The 18645-nt window shown below is 48.2% G+C and overlaps 1 protein-coding gene across 4 annotated transcripts in view; it reads left to right on the top strand.

Annotated features, from left to right (window-relative positions):
- CERS3 (ceramide synthase 3) overlaps positions 1 to 18645 on the top strand; it is an 86679-nt gene that overhangs the window by 45541 nt on the left and 22493 nt on the right. For all 4 annotated transcript variants that reach the window (XM_066238723.1, XM_066238722.1, XM_066238724.1 and 1 more), the window contains 6 exons: positions 2623 to 2741; positions 4349 to 4406; positions 5315 to 5365; positions 8590 to 8682; positions 11084 to 11212; positions 14607 to 14713. In XM_066238723.1, coding sequence (XP_066094820.1) covers positions 2623 to 2741; positions 4349 to 4406; positions 5315 to 5365; positions 8590 to 8682; positions 11084 to 11212; positions 14607 to 14713 — 557 coding nt within the window. The remainder of the gene's footprint in view (positions 1 to 2622; positions 2742 to 4348; positions 4407 to 5314; positions 5366 to 8589; positions 8683 to 11083; positions 11213 to 14606; positions 14714 to 18645) is intronic.

The following is an 18645-nucleotide window of genomic DNA, read 5'->3' on the forward strand; positions in this document are numbered from 1 at the left end:
TTGTTCATTGATTGCTTTCTCATACGTGCCTTGACCGTGGGCCTTCAGCAGACCGAGTAACCCCTTGCTGGAGCCAGCGACCTTGAGTTCAAGCTGGTGGGCTTTTGCTCAAACCAGATGAGCCCGTGCTCAAGCTGGCGAGCTTGGGGTCTTGAACCTGGGTCCTCTGCATCCCAGTCCGATGCTCTATCCACTGTGCCACAACCTAGTCAGGCCAATTTTTGTGCTGTTTTGAGACACGGGTATTACCTTTAACACAGTGTTCCAAGGACGTAATGGCAGAACGCTGCAGGGTAACACATGTGGGAAACACATGACTTTCCTAGTACAACTGAGCACATGGCCCTGAGGATGGCACCAACACAAAGGACAACGTCTCCATGCACACAGCCTCGGTTCTGGGCTGGCTGGCACAGAAGGACGCCGTCTCCATGCACGCGGCCTCGGCTCTGGGCTGGCACCAACACAAAGGACGCCGTCTCCATGCACGCGGCCTCGGTTCTGGGCTGGCCGGCACAGAAGGACGACGTCTCCATGCACACGGCCTCGGTTCTGGGCTGGCCGGCACAGAAGGACGACGTCTCCATGCACGCGGCCTCGGTTCTGGGATGGCTAGCACAGAAGGGTACAACATGGCACTGAGGAGGCCCCAAACGAGTTCCGAGCTCTGACCTTGCACAGCCCGCTGGGCCTGTGTGAGTGCAGCGTGGGTCCATTATTTATCTGTGTGTGTACGTCTCTCTATATACGTCTCAACAAACTGGGCCTGACACATAGTAGGTGTTCAGTAAAACTCAGCTGTTGTGATTGTAGTCTGCCCATCTCATACTGACTTCTCTAGGAGTGTCACATGGCTTTACAACTCAAATTTTCCCCAAGGGAACATTGTTTCTTAATTATGCTTGTTCCCATAACATCAGGCACAGTTTTCCGTGTGCTGTAGGCATGGAATAAATGCTTATTTCGTGTGTTAAGGAAAGAAAACACTTCCAGAGACTTGTTCACAGGCAGATTTCTCACGGTCATGGATGAGCCAGTCTCCAAGACTGACTTCCAACCAGCTTCATCTGTGCTGCGAAACAGGAAGAACAAAAGCCTCACATCGTGTTTGGTTGCCGTCCTCTAGACCAGTGGCCCCCAACCTTTCTTTGGGCCATAGACCGGTTTAATGTCAGAAAACATTTTCACGGACCGGCCTTTAGGGTGGGACGGATAAATGAAATGTATCATGTGACCGAGACAAGCATCAAGAGTGAGTCTTAGACAGATGTAACAGAGGGAATCTGGTCATTTTTTAAAAATAAAACATTGTTCAGACTTAAATATAAATAAACCAGAAATAATGTAAGTTATTTATTTTTTCTCTGCTGACCAGTACCAAATGGCCCACAGACTGGTACCGGTCTGCGGCCCGGGGGTTGGGGACCACTGCTCTAGATGCCTTTATCAAGCAGTTGTCTGTGGAAATGACAGGATGATAAAATCGGTGTGTTCTCAGACCCGGGACAAGTCCCGTGTGAGGACAGGGACTTGGTTTTGCTTCCTGCTGGGGCTCCAAGGCCTGGGACAGCCTCGTTCACAGCGGGCAGAGACCCACCAGACTTTCTTTTTTAATTTTATTTATTCATTTTTTAGAGAGGAGAGAGAGAGGGAGAGAGAAACAGAGAGAGAGAAGGGGGGGAGGAGCTGGAAGCATCAACTCCCATATGTGTCTTGACCAAGCAAGCCCAGGGTTTCGAACTGGCTACCTCAGCATTTCCAGGTCAACGCTTTATCCACTGCGCCACCACAGGTCAGCCCCACCAGACTTTTTTGAACGACTGCATGAGTGAAGCACTCAAACCAGCCATGCTGGGCCCGGAATGGATCGCATGCAACGCTGCAGCGTAGTGTCCTTCGTGCAGGAGATCTGCTCACGTTTTCCGGCTCTTTTAGAGGTGAAGGAATGCGTTTTCTTCAGTGTTTCTGTCCCGGTCTCCTGTCTAGGTTTGGCCACCACCCCCAGCTCCGGCAGAGCTCGTGGTGACCCATACAAGTTCACATGCAGGAGCCCCATGCGGCAGGCGGTGAACACTCTTGTGTCCCTGCCCCATGGCGCAGGAGGGTCAGAGCACCGTGTTCAGGGCTGCGTGGCCGGGAAGTGATGGAGTGCATTTTCTGTCCTCAGCTCCCCACCGCACTGTTGTCTCTCCACCTGCTGTGTTCTCTCTTCTGCGAGGGGCTGGGCTGACCACGGCGCCCTTTGGCTCCTGCAGTCCCAGCCTGCAGACTTGTCCTAAACCGAGCTGAGTGAGCAAGCTCGCGCGCGCAACCTGAGCACAGGGTTGCTGCCAGCTTACTGACAGTTAGTTGATCTCTCTCAGTAACTCAGAGTTCTGGGGTACCGCCGTTCTCTTTGTTTTGGGGTATGTTGTGTGTGTGTGTGTGTGTGTGTGTGTGTGAGAGAGAGAGAGAGAGAGAGAGAGAGAGATTCCGTAAGCACAGAAGGTGAATTCTCTGGCTCACGTTCGAACTCACTCTCTCCTCTCCTGAGCGTGCACACTCTAATCCAGCCTCACTGTGTTGATCGCCTGCCAGTCCGACTGTGCTTTCTGCCTCACTTGCTCATCTCTCCCTCTGCAGACTGACACTTATGGATTGGCAAAGAAGTGTAACCTGACAGAGCGCCAGGTTGAGAGGTGGTTCCGGAGCCGGCGGAACCGGGAGAGGCCGTGCAGGATGAAGAAGTTCCAGGAGGCGTGGTAAGGGGCCTGCGGAGCCTGACCGGCTGCGGTTTCCTGCCCACGGGAGGCTGCCGCAGTGGGGCCTCAGCAGGCACTGTTCCCTCCCAGCAGGCGTCCTAGGCTCGTCCCCGGACCACGTCCTGTGCTTGGGTTTGTTCTCTCTCAAGCGAGGTACACTCGCCACTCTCCAGGACAGGCAGGAGACACTGTGTACTTACCCTGAAGCCCGGAAATATCAGAGAAGTGCCTTCACTGCTGTTTATTGTTTTCTAGGGTAGAGGTTGCCCTTGTTCACAAGACCTTATCATTTGTTTGAAATTTCATTATAATTATTATATCACATTCTAGGAGCGGAGAGTGTCTGCTCTCCGTTCACCACACCGAGAGGGCTTTTCTCATCTCACTGCCCCCCCACCCGTGGGCAGGGCTGCCAGCCAGCATAGCTGGGGGCAGGATGGGCGAGGACCCCGGGGGAGGTCTGCCAGTGCTCGAGGACTGCGACTGTGCTGAGAGCAGCACGCGGCACTGCACTTATTCTGGGTTTCACACGAGGTCTTCCTTCTGCGTGTTTGATTCTCCCCGCCGTGGGAGACTGTGGGCCTCCAGGCCACCTGCACCTCTGGGGGCAGAGGCTGACCCTGTGCAGAAGTGCACCAGGGCCCTGCTCTTCCTCTCTTGCTCTTCTTCACATCCTGGCAAGCGTGTGAGCTGTGTCGTTCGCTGCTGCATTCGACACACCGACAGCATTCCTTCTTTCTGCCTCTCGTGTGGTTCTCACGTTGCCTAGTGACTTTCAAGAGACATTTTTGTTTCGATGGAGAAATGGAAGGGGAGCCAACGTGAGACTCACAGAACTGAGCAGAGCCCCAGGAGGCTAAGCTGCAATGGCTTCCCCTGATTCACCCGCCCCTCTGAGTCCTGTCGTCCGTCGGGGAGATGGGCCGCAGTGAGAGGCACTGACCAGGTCTTCTGATGGACACTCAGTTGTCACCACAGGCCCCCGTGGCCTTGCCCACGCGGCTGGAGGGGGCAGCCTGGCTGGTTTCTAACGGCTCCTCTCTGATTGTAGCTCTCGAGATATTGGTTATTGTTTGTTGCTGCTGATGTGAGCTTGGCAAGAGTCTCTTAATGTATAGGTGTTTCTCCATACATGAGAAAAAGATGTTCTTTCAAAATAGGCTTTTCAAAGGCAAGACTAAAAAGTCTGACCACATAGAAAACTTCCCACTGGGAATTAAATGGGGACCAAATAAATGATTTGACAATACTAACATCAAACCATCATTTACTGTGTGTCAGAAACTGAGCTAATTATAATAAGACTAATGCTAACTGCCACGTATGGCTGCTCACTTCACACTGGACACTATAGTTAGTATCTTTAACAATTTATTTTCAGTTCTTTTTACATTTTCAGGTAAGTTTTGTTGTTTCCACTTTGCAGATAAAGCAGTTAGGCTCCCTGAGGTTGAGGGACTTACCTAAAGTTGCAGCCATCTGATCAGCAGCCGAGCCCAGATGTCAGCTTAGACTTGTCTGACACAGGATCCTGCATTCTTTCTGTCCCACCAATATCTCCCCTCAGGTGCCAATCATCTTCACAAGACTTTCCTTTCTTTTGGCAGCTGGCGATTTGCATTTTACTTAGTGATTACTGCTGCTGGAATTGCGTTTCTTTATGATGTAAGTTGCCTTTTTTATATTTGGTTATTGGAACATGTCTTTAGTTTTTAAAATCCCTGTCCTTGATTTCCTTACGATGTAATCCTTTCAGTAAGATAACTGGCTTTTACACCCCTAATCTCTCTTAACGGCTAGAGAAGTAGCAACTCCTCGGTCTGTTTTTCAAAGCCTTCATCAAGCTTTGCATCTGCAAAGTTAGCTTTCAAATCTATCTCTTTCTGTTTCCACTTATGCAACTCATGCACCGACTAAACTGGGCTGCTGGCAGTCCACTGAACAGACCTGGTGCATCCCCACTTTGAGATGTTAGCTCTTTGTGTCTCCTCTGCCAGGAATGTCTTGCCCTTCCCATCTTTCTCTACCTGTCAAATTCCAGCCAGTCTCTTGTTTCACAAAGGCTCATTACTTGCCCACCAAAAACTAAATCTCTCCTTACTATTCCCCTTTGCATTGCCTGTTAAAATAATTATTAAGTGATTACCTTACTAAGAGGTTATAAACTTAGTAGTAAATTATTCATAGAGAAATAAAAGGTAGCCAGTGTTAGAGTCTTCTCTCTAGTTCTCTGAAGATATTTATTCTATTGCTACAGAAACAGTCATCTCATTGGTTCAAAAATAATTTTGTTAGACAAGGCGCTTGTTTGAAATTATTCGTGAGACAAGACTGTTTTTGGTCCCAGGTGCGCTACAAGTCGTGAACGTCACAGGGGTGTTGCACAGGAATGTGTATGAACACCTGCAGAGGGGGGACATGCAGAGGGCGCAGCAGGAAGTGACAAAGATACGTCTTATGGGGCATGTCTGCCCCTGTCAGTGACACCAGGAAGAGCTAATGTTTCTGCTGAGATCAGCCTTGGAGTTTGACAAACTTGTTTTGTTTTTCTCTCGGTTCCTTGTGTTTTTCAGAAACCTTGGGCGTATGACCTCTGGCAGGTGTGGAATGGCTATCCCACCCAGGTAAGGGTCGCCGATGCAGTCCTCACTGCTGCAGCCTCCAGACCCTCGGGTTGTCCCCGCAGTCCTCACTGCTGCAGCCTCCAGACCCTCGGGTTGTCCCCGCAGTCCTCACTGCTGCAGCCTCCAGACCCTCGGGTTGTCCCCGCAGTCCTCACTGCTGCAGCCTCCAGACCCTCGGGTTGTCCCCGCAGTCCTCACTGCTGCAGCCTCCAGACCCTCGGGTTGTCCCCGCAGTCCTCACTGCTGCAGCCTCCAGACCCTCGGGTTGTCCCCGCAGTCCTCACTGCTGCAGCCTCCAGACCCTCGGGTTGTCCCCGCAGTCCTCACTGCTGCAGCCTCCAGACCCTCGGGTTGTCCCCGCAGTCCTCACTGCTGCAGCCTCCAGACCCTCGGGTTGTCCCCGCAGTCCTCACTGCTGCAGCCTCCAGACCCTCGGGTTGTCCCCGCAGTCCTCACTGCTGCAGCCTCCAGACCCTCGGGTTGTCCCCGCAGTCCTCACTGCTGCAGCCTCCAGACCCTCGGGTTGTCCCCGCAGTCCTCACTGCTGCAGCCTCCAGACCCTCGGGTTGTCCCCGCAGTCCTCACTGCTGCAGCCTCCAGACCCTCGGGTTGTCCCCGCAGTCCTCACTGCTGCAGCCTCCAGACCCTCGGGTTGTCCCCGCAGTCCTCACTGCTGCAGCCTCCAGACCCTCGGGTTGTCCCCGCAGTCCTCACTGCTGCAGCCTCCAGACCCTCGGGTTGTCCCCGCAGTCCTCACTGCTGCAGCCTCCAGACCCTCGGGTTGTCCCCGCAGTCCTCACTGCTGCAGCCTCCAGACCCTCGGGTTGTCCCCTAAGTTAGGTCTGAGTCCCTTCTCTCCTCTGTCCACCTCTCTTCAGTTCTCTCTTTCTCCACGAGGATTACTCACCCTCATTTTTTATTAACCCAGCATTTGTCTCATTCCATTAGTCTACAGTTAATTACATTACAGTTAATGTAATTATGTATTTGAGTTTAAATTTACCATCTTGCTACTATTTTTTTCTATTTGTACCACCTGATACATTTCCTTTTTTTTTTTTTTTTTTGGATTCTCACTTTTTTTATGGGTCAGTTTTTTTTTCTTTTCTTTTTTTACAGAGACAGAGAGATAGAGTCAGAGAGAGGGATAGATAGGGACAGACAGACAGGAACGGAGAGAGATGAGAAGCATCAATCATCAGTTTTTCATTGCGACACCTCAGCTGTTCATTGATTGCTTTCTCATATGTGCCTTGACCAGGGGGCTACAGCAGATCGAGTAACCCCTTGCTCAAGCCAGTGACCTTGGGCTCAAGCTGGTGAGCCTTGCTCAAACCAGATGAGCCTGCGCTCAAACTGGCAACCTTGGGGTCTCGAACCTGGGTCGTCCACATCCCAGTCTGACACTCTATCCACTGCACCACTGCCTGGTCAGGCAGTTTTTTTTCTTTTAATTTATTATTCTACTTCTTCCCTCATACAGTTTTTCAGTTATGTGTACTTTTAATATTTTAGTAATTATCCTAGAGATTGCCATCTGCATCTTTGAATTTTTAGAACCTAATACAAATTAGTGCCCTTACCTCTTTCTAGTCATTATGAGGTCATTAGACTATGCCATATGCCCTCCTCTCATCTCTTTCAAATACCGAAAACCCTGCAGGTTGCCACTGTTACTGTTTTGTAAATCAGTCAAACTGGCCTCTCCATGCTATTCTTTGTATGCTGCATTTCCATACTTCCATCTGAAAGGATTATCCTTTTGGCTGAAGAGGTCCCTTTGATTTGATTATCTGAAATGTTATCATTTTGCCTTCATTTTTTGTAAAGGATATTTTTGCTGGGCATAGACTTCTATGTTGGTGGTTATTTTCTTTTAGTGCTTTAAAGATATTCTTCCTTTGTCTTCTGTATCCCATCAGTGTCTTTAAAAATTCAATGGTCCATTTTATTTTTTGCTTTTTCAATAGGATATCTTTTTTTTCCTCTGGCTGATTTTAATAGTTTGTCTTTATATTTCAGCAGTTTTATTATGATATGCATAGCTGTGGTTTTCTTTGAAGTTATCCTGCTGATATTGCTTCTTGAATCTGTGGCTTGATGTCTTCAGTTAGTTTTGCAAACATTTTGACCATTGCTTCTGTTTCTTTCGCTCTCTCCTCTATTTCTGGAATTTCAATGACAAGTGTGCTGATATGCTAGACCTTTGCTCTGGCTGCCCTGCATCTCTTAGGCTTTTCCCAATGTTTTTCTTGTTCTTGTCTCTCTGTGCTTCAGTCTGTCAGGAGACATTTCTCCCCAGGTCTCTTGCATTTTGGCATGTCATGTGAAATGAAGCACTGACTTCCTTTTGTTCTAGAAGCACTATTTTTTTCAAGAATGCTTATATAACAAACAATCTTAGAAGGTAGAGATAATGTCTTTTGGGGGGGGGACAAAAAGATAGGCTTTTTTCTGTTCATTATTAAAGATATAAGTTCCCTGGCTCAGGGTTCTTCTCTTGTGACACAACCCACTACCTGTGCAGGTGTCATCTGACCCTCTTTGCTTGGCCCTATGGCAATTGAGATGAGAAAACTGGCCCATATATTGATATCTTGCAGCTTATTACTGTTGAACAATAAATTATTTTTTATTTGTGATTCAGAAGTCTCATATCTTCTACCAGAATCCATGAAACTTTGACAAGCTAACTTGCAAGTAGAGGAAAAGATCTCAGACTCTCTCACAGATCTGGATAGTTCTACTTTCCTGTCTTCCAGTTCACTAGTGTTGTTTTCAGCAGTGTCTGATCTGCTGTTAAATGCATCTTTTGAGTTCTCAATTTTAGTTACTGTATTTTAAAGTTCACAAATTTTCATTTAATTCTTTTTTTTTATCACCTCCCATTCTCTACTGAAAATGTCCACCTTTTAACCAAGTTTTAAAAGTAACTTTAATGTCCAAGTCTGATGAATACAATATCTTGATCACTGGGGAGGCTGCTCTCTTGCTTATTCCTGTCTCCTTATGCTTGATGACTTTGATGAATAACTTGATTTTAGAATTTTTGTCTACCTTTTTAGAAACAAAATGCTTCAAAATAGTATCTTTAAGTCCTTCTTGGAAGTTGAAATGTAAAGCATCATTATTTTGGGGGAATTTTATATCAATAAGTCTAAACGATAGTTTTACCCTTAAAATGAGTTAAGTGACATTACAGCGAATACTCTCATTTTTCTCAGCCCCTGCTGCCATCCCAGTACTGGTACTACATTTTGGAGATGAGTTTTTATTGGTCTCTCTTATTTAGCCTGGGATCTGATGTCAAGAGGAAGGTGAGTGTCTCGTTTACAAAGCTACTTTACTCAATTTTTCCAAAAGTTTTTATCCCTTGCCCAAATCCTCACCTTTAAGTTTTATTTTACATGTGTTAAGTTCCAACTCATAGCTTTCTTGCTTTTTATAACATACAGAATAGTGCAAATTATATTCATGCTTTAGTGCCTTGCTAATATTTGTAGTGAAAGATTATAGAAACACAAACTCTGAAGCTGCTTGAGTCATTTTCTCAAGGGACAGAACTTTTAAAAAATCATTTTTAGGAAGTCTCTCTTTTTTGACTACTTGCAGCAAGCAAACTTTTGATCTTTTTTTTCAGTAGTTGATTTCTCTTTATCATTTACAAGGTACATAGTGCTTTTAAAAAAGTTAAGTGTAGATACATGTTGTATGTTTGTAAACAAATACCTTCAGAGACGTAAAGCTTTTCGGAGTTGGGTAAAGCACAGGGTCTGGGGGTCAGTTGCTTGCATTTGAATCCCTGGCTTGACCAATCACTTAACATTTCAAACTACTATAGCTGGTTAAACTCTATGAACTTGCTTTCCTTGTCTATAGCGTAGAGATAAGAATAGTTCCTATCTCCTCTGGTTGTTGTGAGCAGTAAGCAAGTTAAACTCTGGGAAGCACTTCCTAGTATACAGTAAGTGCTCAATAAACTAGGCTCTTATTATTCTTACTCTTTTACTTTCATTACAAGGAAACCAAAATCTTTAACTTTTTTTTTAATGTTTGTTGAAATATTCACATGCCCTGCAATTCATCCATCTAATATGCATAATGCAGTGGTTTTGAGTATAGTCACAGAATTCTGCAATAAACAATTTTAGGACATTTTCAACACCTCAAAAATACATTTCTTTAGCAGTCAGTTCCCATTTCTTCTGACTTCCCCAGCCCTAGGCAACCATTAATCTACTTTTTCTCCCTGTGGGTTTGTTTTTTCTGGACATTGCATATAAATGGAATCACAGAATATGTGTTTCTTTGTGTCTGGCCTCTGTGGCTGAGCATGCGCTTTCCAAAGTTCGTTCACGTTGGAGCCCCTGTCAGTGTTTCATTTCTTCTTTTAAAAAATAGTCCTTTATGGATACACTGCGTTTTGTTTATCCATTTATCAGGAATGGATATTTGGGTTGTTTCCACCTTTTTGGCTATTGTAAATAAAGCTGCTGTCAACATACATATACGAAATTTACATGGACATATGTTTTCATTTCTCTCGGACATATACCTGAGAGTGGAATTCCTGGGCAGATGGCAATTCTCTGTGTCACCTTTTGGGGAACTGCCAGGCCACCTAACAAAGCAGCCACACCATCTTACACACCTAACAGCAATGTGTAAGGTTCTCAGCTCTTCACATTTTTGCCAACACTTGTTGTTTATCCTTTTTTTTTTTACCATAGCTACCCTGGTGGGTGTGAAGTTTGCATTCTCCTGATGGCTAATGCGGTTGAGCATTTTTTCATGTGTTTATGGGCTGTTTGTATGTCTTCCTTGCAGAAAACCTTTGCATTTTTATGCTCAGCAGTGGTAACTTTGTAGCCCCCATTTGCTAATACAGTTATTTCATTCTCTTTCATCTGCAGACCTCTTATGTTAGTGGTTGTGTAGCTTTGTTCTATGTCTTTTTTATTATTCCTTTTTGGAATTAGACATGGAATAAATAATGAGTGTCACTGTGTACAAGATAAAGCTTGTGTGTGCACGTATATATTGTGTGTGTGCATGTATCTAGTATGGGTGTGTGTGCATGTATATGTGGTGTGCATGCATGTATCTAGTGTGTGTGCATGTATGTGTTGTGTGTGCATGCATGTATCTACTATGTGTACATGTATATGTTGTGGGTATGCGTGCATAAATATGTTGTGTGTGCGTGCATATATCTAGTGTGGGTGTGTGTGCATGTATCTAATGTGGGTCTGTGTGCATGTATATGTTGTGTGTGTGCATGTATCTAGTGTGGGTGTGCATGCACGTATATGTTGTGTGTGTGCATGTATATGTTGTGTGTGTGCATGTATCTAGTGTGGGTGTGCATGCACATATATGTTGTATGTGTGCATGTATATGTTGTGTGTGTGCATGTATATGTTGTGTGTGTGCATGTATCTAGTGTGGGGTGTTGGGAAGAACAGCAGATGTCAGGACTTCAATGCATTTTTCAGTGCTCTCTCAACATTAAGTGACTTCACCATGAGGACAATTCTTGTCCTGTCTCCCTCACAAAGACTATGTTTAAGAATGAAAGTAAAAGTATGTTACAAAGTGCAAAACATGCAGATGTGAGTTACTTGTTTTTAAGTTATTATTATTCTTATTATTAACTCCCCCAGTGAGTGGGAAATAACTGCATTTTCTTGATGGTTTTCATTTCCCCTTGTTATGTAGGATTTTCTGGCCCATGTCATCCACCACCTGGCTGCCATTAGTTTGATGAGCTTCTCTTGGTGCGCTAATTATATTCGCAGCGGGACCCTGGTGATGATTGTGCACGATGTGGCTGACATTTGGCTGGAGGTAAGCGTTTGCCCGTGAAACCCAGTAACAACGCACTGTCCTGGGTCTCAGTGACTCCACGCAGGAAGAGTAACAATGCGCTGTCCTGGGTCTCAGTGACTCCACGCAGGAAGAGTAACAATGCGCTGTCCTGGGTCTCAGTGACTCCACGCAGGAAGAGTAACAATGCGCTGTCCTGGGTCTCAGTGACTCCACGCAGGAAGAGTCGTCTGTGAGCGAGTTAGCAGGGTTCTCTGTCCCCCGAGCACCTAACATCCACAGATGTTTTTGGATCCCCATATATTCAAGTTTAAAGAAAGGAAACCTTGAGATTTTTGTTTCCAACTCTCATTGTGCATAGTCCTGCACAGAGAGGTTAAGCTGTAGGGTTCCGCTGAGGGCAGTAGCGTGCACATCGTAGTCAGACAGGGAGCTGGGATGATTGAAGACGGGATGGCACTAAGCTCTGAAAAGGGAAGCATGGACATGTGGCACTGTGGGCTCTCAACATTGGCCAGCCACTCACTGAGGCCACCGTTGAAGACCCGCTGGGTGCTTGCTCTGCCCTGCACTGTGGTCTTCAGCAGCGTGGAGTGCAAGCTGTTAGTTACCTAACAGCCTTTACTTTCTAAGGAGCGAGGGTCCTGTTGTGTGCTGGTTCCTGTTTCCCACAAGGCAGGGATCAGCGGCCAAGCGCCTGCCCTCCTGCTGGACTTAGAGCTGCATTTCCCAGAGCCACTGAGCTTGTCACTTAAATCGACTCATTTACAAGGAAGCTGGGGAAGACGATGCTAGCCCGTCTCCCGTTCAGAACTGCCTCTTGAAGAGCTAGTAATTGAATAGCAGTTGATATGGAAGAAATGAAATGAAATGTAATAGGACCTTGTTCTCCTCGATCTGGGTTCAGCAGACTCTGGTAGAAGGCCAGACGGGAAACCCCGCTTAGTGCTCCACAGGGGGTCTCTTGTCACATCTTCTTCTTTTTACCTTTCGATTTTTCTTTTCTTATATTCCTTTTTAAAAATGTGAAAACCCCTCTTAACCTAAACACAGACTAGCTCTAGCCCATTGACTGGGCTGTAATTTGCCAAACTATTAGAACCGGAAGTCATTTGAAGCTATTTCAAAGCAACTGACTATTAAAACATTAGCTATGTAGAACGTTTTGTTTCTTGTATGTGATTGTAACTAGACCTGTAAATCCCATTCTGAAGGTCAGGATCATTGTATCTGCTCCAGGGCAGCCCACGGCTTAGCAGAAGGAGGCCTGTGCCCACTTTCTCCTGTGCTGCTCTCTGCACGCAGCCACCTCTGTCATAACCACCCTCCTCTGATCATATCTCGTCACCCTGCCTGGAAATTAAGACCACATTGGCCATGACTTAATTTTATGCTATTCTCTTGCTCCCAAACCCTCTAGTTCAATGCCTTTGGGTGTGTTCACCGTATAAACAGCGCCATCATGTTATTTAATGGGAGTTAGATGCCCAGGGTTCTGCCTGCCAGCCCTCTGCCACTGTCACTGGCTCCACACAACTCCTTGAGCGACTGGGCGAATCACTGAGTGCTGCGTTTTCTCTGCTCACCAGTAACTTGAGAGGCCTGGTCTGACCCGTAGGGTATACTTGAAAGCTTAGCTCATCACTGCTAGAGAGCTTTCTGAGGATCCCAGGTAAAAAACGAAGCGAAGTGCAATGTCAAACGCAGAGGTCCCTTCGCGGATAAACTATGAAGGCAGCATTGCGCTGTTCGTGACCATGAATCATTCCTGATCCACAGTCGTGATTTAACCTGGAGCCTCACCGAGTGGGGCCGGGACTCTCTACCAGCTGGTGGGGGAGACCACGCGGGGGGGGGGGGGGTGACGTGGGGCCTGTTCTGATGCTCTCCGCGGGGCTCTTCTTCCCCCCTCGTGTTTGTCCTCTCAGTCAAGTTCTAATTGAACCCAGACACATACAACTTTTGCCCCTGGTTAGACCTGCCTAGGGATGGAGACTATTAATCTTGCATATCCCTCGAGACAGTTGGTGCGGTTGTTTCTAAGCTCCTTCTTTGCAAGGAAACAGTCTCAACATGGGCCGTTTTTACCCCTGAGTGGCCCTTTCCTTCTTCGTGCATCTTGATTCTCTCTTAACTGTCCACATATTCAAGTGTGGATCCAGGACCCAAGCCTTGGACAGCATCCTCACTGGTCAGCAGAGGAGAGGGGTTATGGTCTGATGTCCCTCTCTGCATGGTCAGCATAGACAGTGTGTGTATGTGCCCCGGCACAGCGACACCTGGCTCCTGCGGGCCTTCTGCACACCACCCGCAGGTCCCTAGGCCCCACTCTGCGGTCCCTAGGCCCCACCCTGTGCGTCCCTAGCTCCCCCACCCCTGCGCGTCCCTAGCCCCACCCCCACACGTCCCTAGTCCCCACCCCTGCACATCTCGAGCTCCCACCTTTCACATCCCTAGCCCCCACCTGGCACGTCCTTATCTCCCACCCTGGCCTGGGCTCGGACCCTGCAGACGGCTGCCGGCTCCAGGCCAGGCTCTCGCCTCAAACTCTGGCCTTGCTTCCCGCACCTGGTGTACCGGCCCTCTATTCTAGCAATGGAGACTATTCCCTTTGGGGCCCTGTGCCAACCCTGTGGTCCGATCATAGCCTGACTCTGGTATGTATGGAAAAGGACGGAAGAGGAAATGCAATGTAAATCCTTGTGAAGTGTGCATACGCTGCCACTCCGATTCTAGAGGGACCTTGGGCTTCTGGGATGTCGGTGCCACAACTCCCAGGCCTAAGCTACGCTCCTCGGAAGGATGAGCTCCCCTGGGCAGCTCCGGACACCCCCCCACTCCCCACAGAAGGGGCTGCGTGGTGATGCAGGGGGGAATTCCTGTCAGCCACACTCCCGAGGCCTCGTTAAACCACCTTCTGTCCTCTTTCCATTCCACACGGACGAGATGAGCGGTAGAGACAAGCACAGAGGAGAGAAAAACCAAGTGCTTTAAACTCAATTCCAATCAGGACAAGCCCCGGAGTTGCCTCCACCTGCCCCATCTGCCGCATGCCCAGCCCGGCCCAGGCCAGGACCCCCTCCTGGGCCAGCCTTGCTACAGTCCACTAACTGCCCAGTCAAAAGGAGGCATTAAGCAAATGCCCAAATGAGAGGCGTGCTCGGGGCAGCTATGCTGACCTGTAGTGCTGGTGCGCAGAAGAGATACTGTAACACATCTTGTAATATAGCGAGATAAAGAGAAGAGTGCAGTGGGCCCACATCAGCCAGCAGTGACACTTGTCAACACCATGAGTCTTGTTTCATCCACCTCCCCAAGAACCCTCCCACCAGGCATCCTATCATTTATAAATATTTAATTTAAAAAACGTGTACCAATATCACTGCCTCTGAATGCAGTCTCTCTCTGTTTTCAGTCCGCTAAGATGTTTTCTTACGCCGGGTGGACGCAGACCTGCAACATCCTGTTCTTTATCTTCTCCGCCATCTTCCTGGTCAGCCGTCTTGTTATCTTTCCCTTCTGGTAAGTAGACGGGGAGCCACACCCTGCCCTCTGTCACCAGGCAGAGGTGGCCTTGGCATGTTGCCAAAGCCAGGGCGTTGCCCTTGGGTGGGTCCTCAGTTACTTGTGCCACGTTCAGTGGAGAAAAGAATGTGCAGGGGCCACTTTTCTACAGAAGCGAAGCGGCACCTCCCACTGCAGCAAAGGCTTGCAGCGAAGGGAGGGGGGCCCTGTGCACCCCGCTTGTTCCGTGAACACAGGTCTTTCTTGTGTTTTTCCAGTTACTCCCGTGAAAAGTCATTGGCCAGATATCGGCTCTCGAAACAAGAGGCATGTTCTCTGTTAAAATTACAATAATTATAACCACCATTAATTGCATGCCAGCCACTGGGTTAGGCTCTTTATGTGTCTTGGCACTAGTCTGCACACCAGATTAAAGACACCATTATCACAGTGCACAGAGGAGGAAACTGATACTCAGTTCATTCCCCACGATCACTCGTCCTGACAGTGGTTTGCACATCCTTTTAATACTGGTTTACTGACAGGCTCCTGATCAGTCCGCTGGTTTTCTTTTTTTTTTTTTTTGTATTTTTCTGAAGCTGGAAACGGGGAGAGACAGTCAGACAGACTCCCGCATGTGCCCGACCGGGATCCACCCGGCACGCCCACCAGGGGTGATGCTCTGCCCACCAGGGGGCGATGCTCTGCCCCTCCGGGGGGTGGGGGGGAGGGTCGCTCTGCCGCGACCAGAGCCACTCTAGCGACTTGGGCAGAGGCCAAGGAGCCATCCCCAGCGCCCAGGCCATCTTTGCTCCAATGGAGCCTTGGCTGCGGGAGGGGAAGAGAGAGACAGAGAGGAAGGAGGGGGTGGGGGTGGAGAAGCAAATGGGCGCTTCTCCTATGTGCCCTGGCCGGGAATTGAACCCAGGTCCCCCGCACGCCAGGCCGACGCTCTACCGCTGAGCCAACCGGCCAGGGCCCCGTTGGTTTTCTTGATCCAAGAGCCGGCCATGAAGAACCTATAATGTATCTTTTCTACAGTCATGACTTTGGGAAGCATAATTTTCCACACGTTGATCAGTGGAGACCAAGGGAAAACACGAGGGAGACATTGACGGTTTGGTGGGAACAGTTTCTAACCAGCCATGGTTTGGGACTGGACTAGGAGTTCCAGATTCTCTCACCAAAGAACTCAGTGGCTACAGGACGTCCTAAGTTCCCCGAGGAAAGAGAGACCCAAGTCCCAGGCCCGGTTCCGATGGACAGCTGCTGTGACTAGCGCCCAGGGAGGTCTGGGCAGAGAGGTCAGAGCGTGCCGCCCTGTCTGGAAGCCTGCTGCATTCTTTAAGCAGGACTGGGTGTCTTGTTAGACATTTTCTGGAGACAAGAAGCGCAGTGCAGACGGTGCACATCAGTCACGGACTCACATCCGGGCTCTGCTCTTGCTGCCTGTGTGACCTTGGAGAGGTTAGATCATAGCCCTGTGTCTCAGTCTCCTCATCTGTAGAATGGAAACAAGGATCATCATGCAGTTTACCCTCGGTAATACATATAAAATAGCTTAGAACAGTGTCTGTCGCATTGTGAGCACTCAGGAAACACCAGCTATTGTTACTAAAATTGCTAATGAGTCTGCTTTAGACTTGGGAGTTTAGTCTGGAATCCAGCCTGAAGTCCTGTTTGCTCTACTCTTCTCTGTCGATGAGTCACATTGCCACCACTTTTGCTGTGGCTGAGCGAGTGTGTTTGTGAAGTCAGAAAACTGTGCAAAGGTAATTAACAATGGGTCAGTGGTGTCTCGCAGGTGGCAGTTGAGTGGTGGCTTTCTGGTGTGACTTTCAGGTACTCTACGTCCAGATTTGCCTACCGGGGACTCCTGTCACGTCCCACATGTTCCAGTTACCTGGAGCCTCATAGCAGCCATCTGAAAACATTGTGGTTTGAGAGGTAGTGAGCACGCTTTCTGGAAAGGGCTGTAGGAGAGGATTGTACGGCTTCGAGGGCCGCATCTGGCCTCTGTTGCATAGTTTTCTTTGTCTCTTTTAAACTGTGCCAAACCCAGTTTAGCACACAGGCTGTAGAAAAATGGTTGCAGCCCAGAGTTTGCCCACGGTCTACAGTTTGCAGACTTCGCTCTTCAAACTACGCCATTCATTGATTATTATTCTCTCTCATGGTTCTGGGAATTGACTGGCCTCTGTGAGGTGGTTTTCATTCTTGTGGCTGCAGTCAGAGGGTGGCTGGGAAGTCAGCTGATGCTTTCCTGAAGGCTTTCTCACTCACATGGTTGGGGGACACATCCGATCGGCTAGCTGGTGCTGATTGTTGGTTAGGGCCTCACCCAGGCCTGTCATCTGGAACTCCCCCATGTGTCCCCTGCATCGGCCTGACCTCCTCGTCACACAGCAGCTGGAATGCAAGGCTGAGCCACCCACGAGAGAGCTGGGCAGATGCTGGCTCTCTTTTTATAGTCTGGCTTCAGAAATCACCTCAGGTCACTCCCAGGCCTCATTGTCTTCATTGGATCCAGGTCAGTAAGGCCAGCTCATATTTAAGGGAAGGAAAGTTAGACTCCATTTTTTTTAATGTGTTGATTTGAGAGAGAGAAGAAGGAGAGAGAGAGAAAGAGAAAGAGAGAGAGAGAGAGATACAGGAACATCGACCTGTTCTTTAATGTGCCGTGACCAGGGTTCGAAACTGCAACCTCTGCTCTTCGGGCCAGGGCTACACTCCATTTCCTGATGGCAGTAGTTTCAAAAGACTTGTGCGGACATACTTGAAAAGCCCACACCATGGAAGCTGTCCATCAGGGAGCTCTTTGAGAAGCCTCTGAGTGTTGCCGTGGTGGTTGATTTGGGATGTAGCAATGAAGGACAGCACCTCAGACTTCCCCACAATGTCTCAGAGTCGGCAAGCAAGCTTGCTCTTGTCCAGGAACCGCCTGAGCGTGGCGTGGGGTTGAGGGCCGTGGGCCTGGTGTGTGCCTTTCCCACATATTCTTGACTCTGAAAACCCTGCGCTGAAGACTTTGCTTTCCTGCCAACCTTTCTGAGCTGTGAGGGGATTAGTCACGTGCATTTGGCATTTTCTTGATCTTGATTCTTTGCTGAGTGCAGAGAGCAGCCCATACCATTGTTTGCCATCTTCAGGGAGTGAGCTGAGTGGCAAATAAACCAGTATTAACAGATTGGACTGTAAAAATTTTTCTGTACTGACGCAGACTGACCTGCCCTCTTTGGAAGGCAGAGGAAAACCTCACCACGTTATGGGAAGTAGGGAGATGGGTTTGCAATTTTTTTTTTTTTTAAGGAATCAGTTGCTCTTTGTTACTCTAGCTTAAATAGTCTTCTCATAGGCTCGAACATGTTACATAATCATCTTGTGATGCCAAAGAGGAAAAGTCAGTTCCTTGCTAGCCGGATCCAACAATCTGTCTCGGTCTTGTAACTCTGCACACTCATTTTTCAAGGATGTTTTATGAGTCCAGATTTGTTGGACTTTACAACGAAGCAAACAACGTGCAGATGATGGACCTCGTTCAGGATTCAGACATTTCAGAGGTGCTCTGGGAGGCAGTTTGTAATCGAGTTGCTCTGTTCTTCCCAAGTGCTTTCCTTGCACATGTTAGGGGGTGAAATAAAGGGTTGAGTGAGGAGAGAGCTGACCCGTCTGAAATTTTCCTGGAAGCTCTGAGAGATAAAACTGGAGCTTGTCCGTGACACTTGTCTTTCCCTCTCTTGGGCTTTCCTTGTGTTTCCCCTGGCCTCTGGCACACTGGCTTTCCCATGGTGGGGTTCCTTCTGCATTTGTACAACTGCGTCCCCCCTTCTCCTCTCCTGCTCTTTACAGGGTTTTATTTAGCTGAGTCTCGGTCACAGTCAGCAAGAGTTAATGACACTTATTTTTCAAATGTTGCTACTCTCCACATCAGGCAGAAATTGCAAATGGGT

Source organism: Saccopteryx bilineata, chromosome 7 (assembly GCF_036850765.1).
Source record: "Saccopteryx bilineata isolate mSacBil1 chromosome 7, mSacBil1_pri_phased_curated, whole genome shotgun sequence".
Lineage (NCBI taxonomy): Eukaryota > Metazoa > Chordata > Mammalia > Chiroptera > Emballonuridae > Saccopteryx > Saccopteryx bilineata.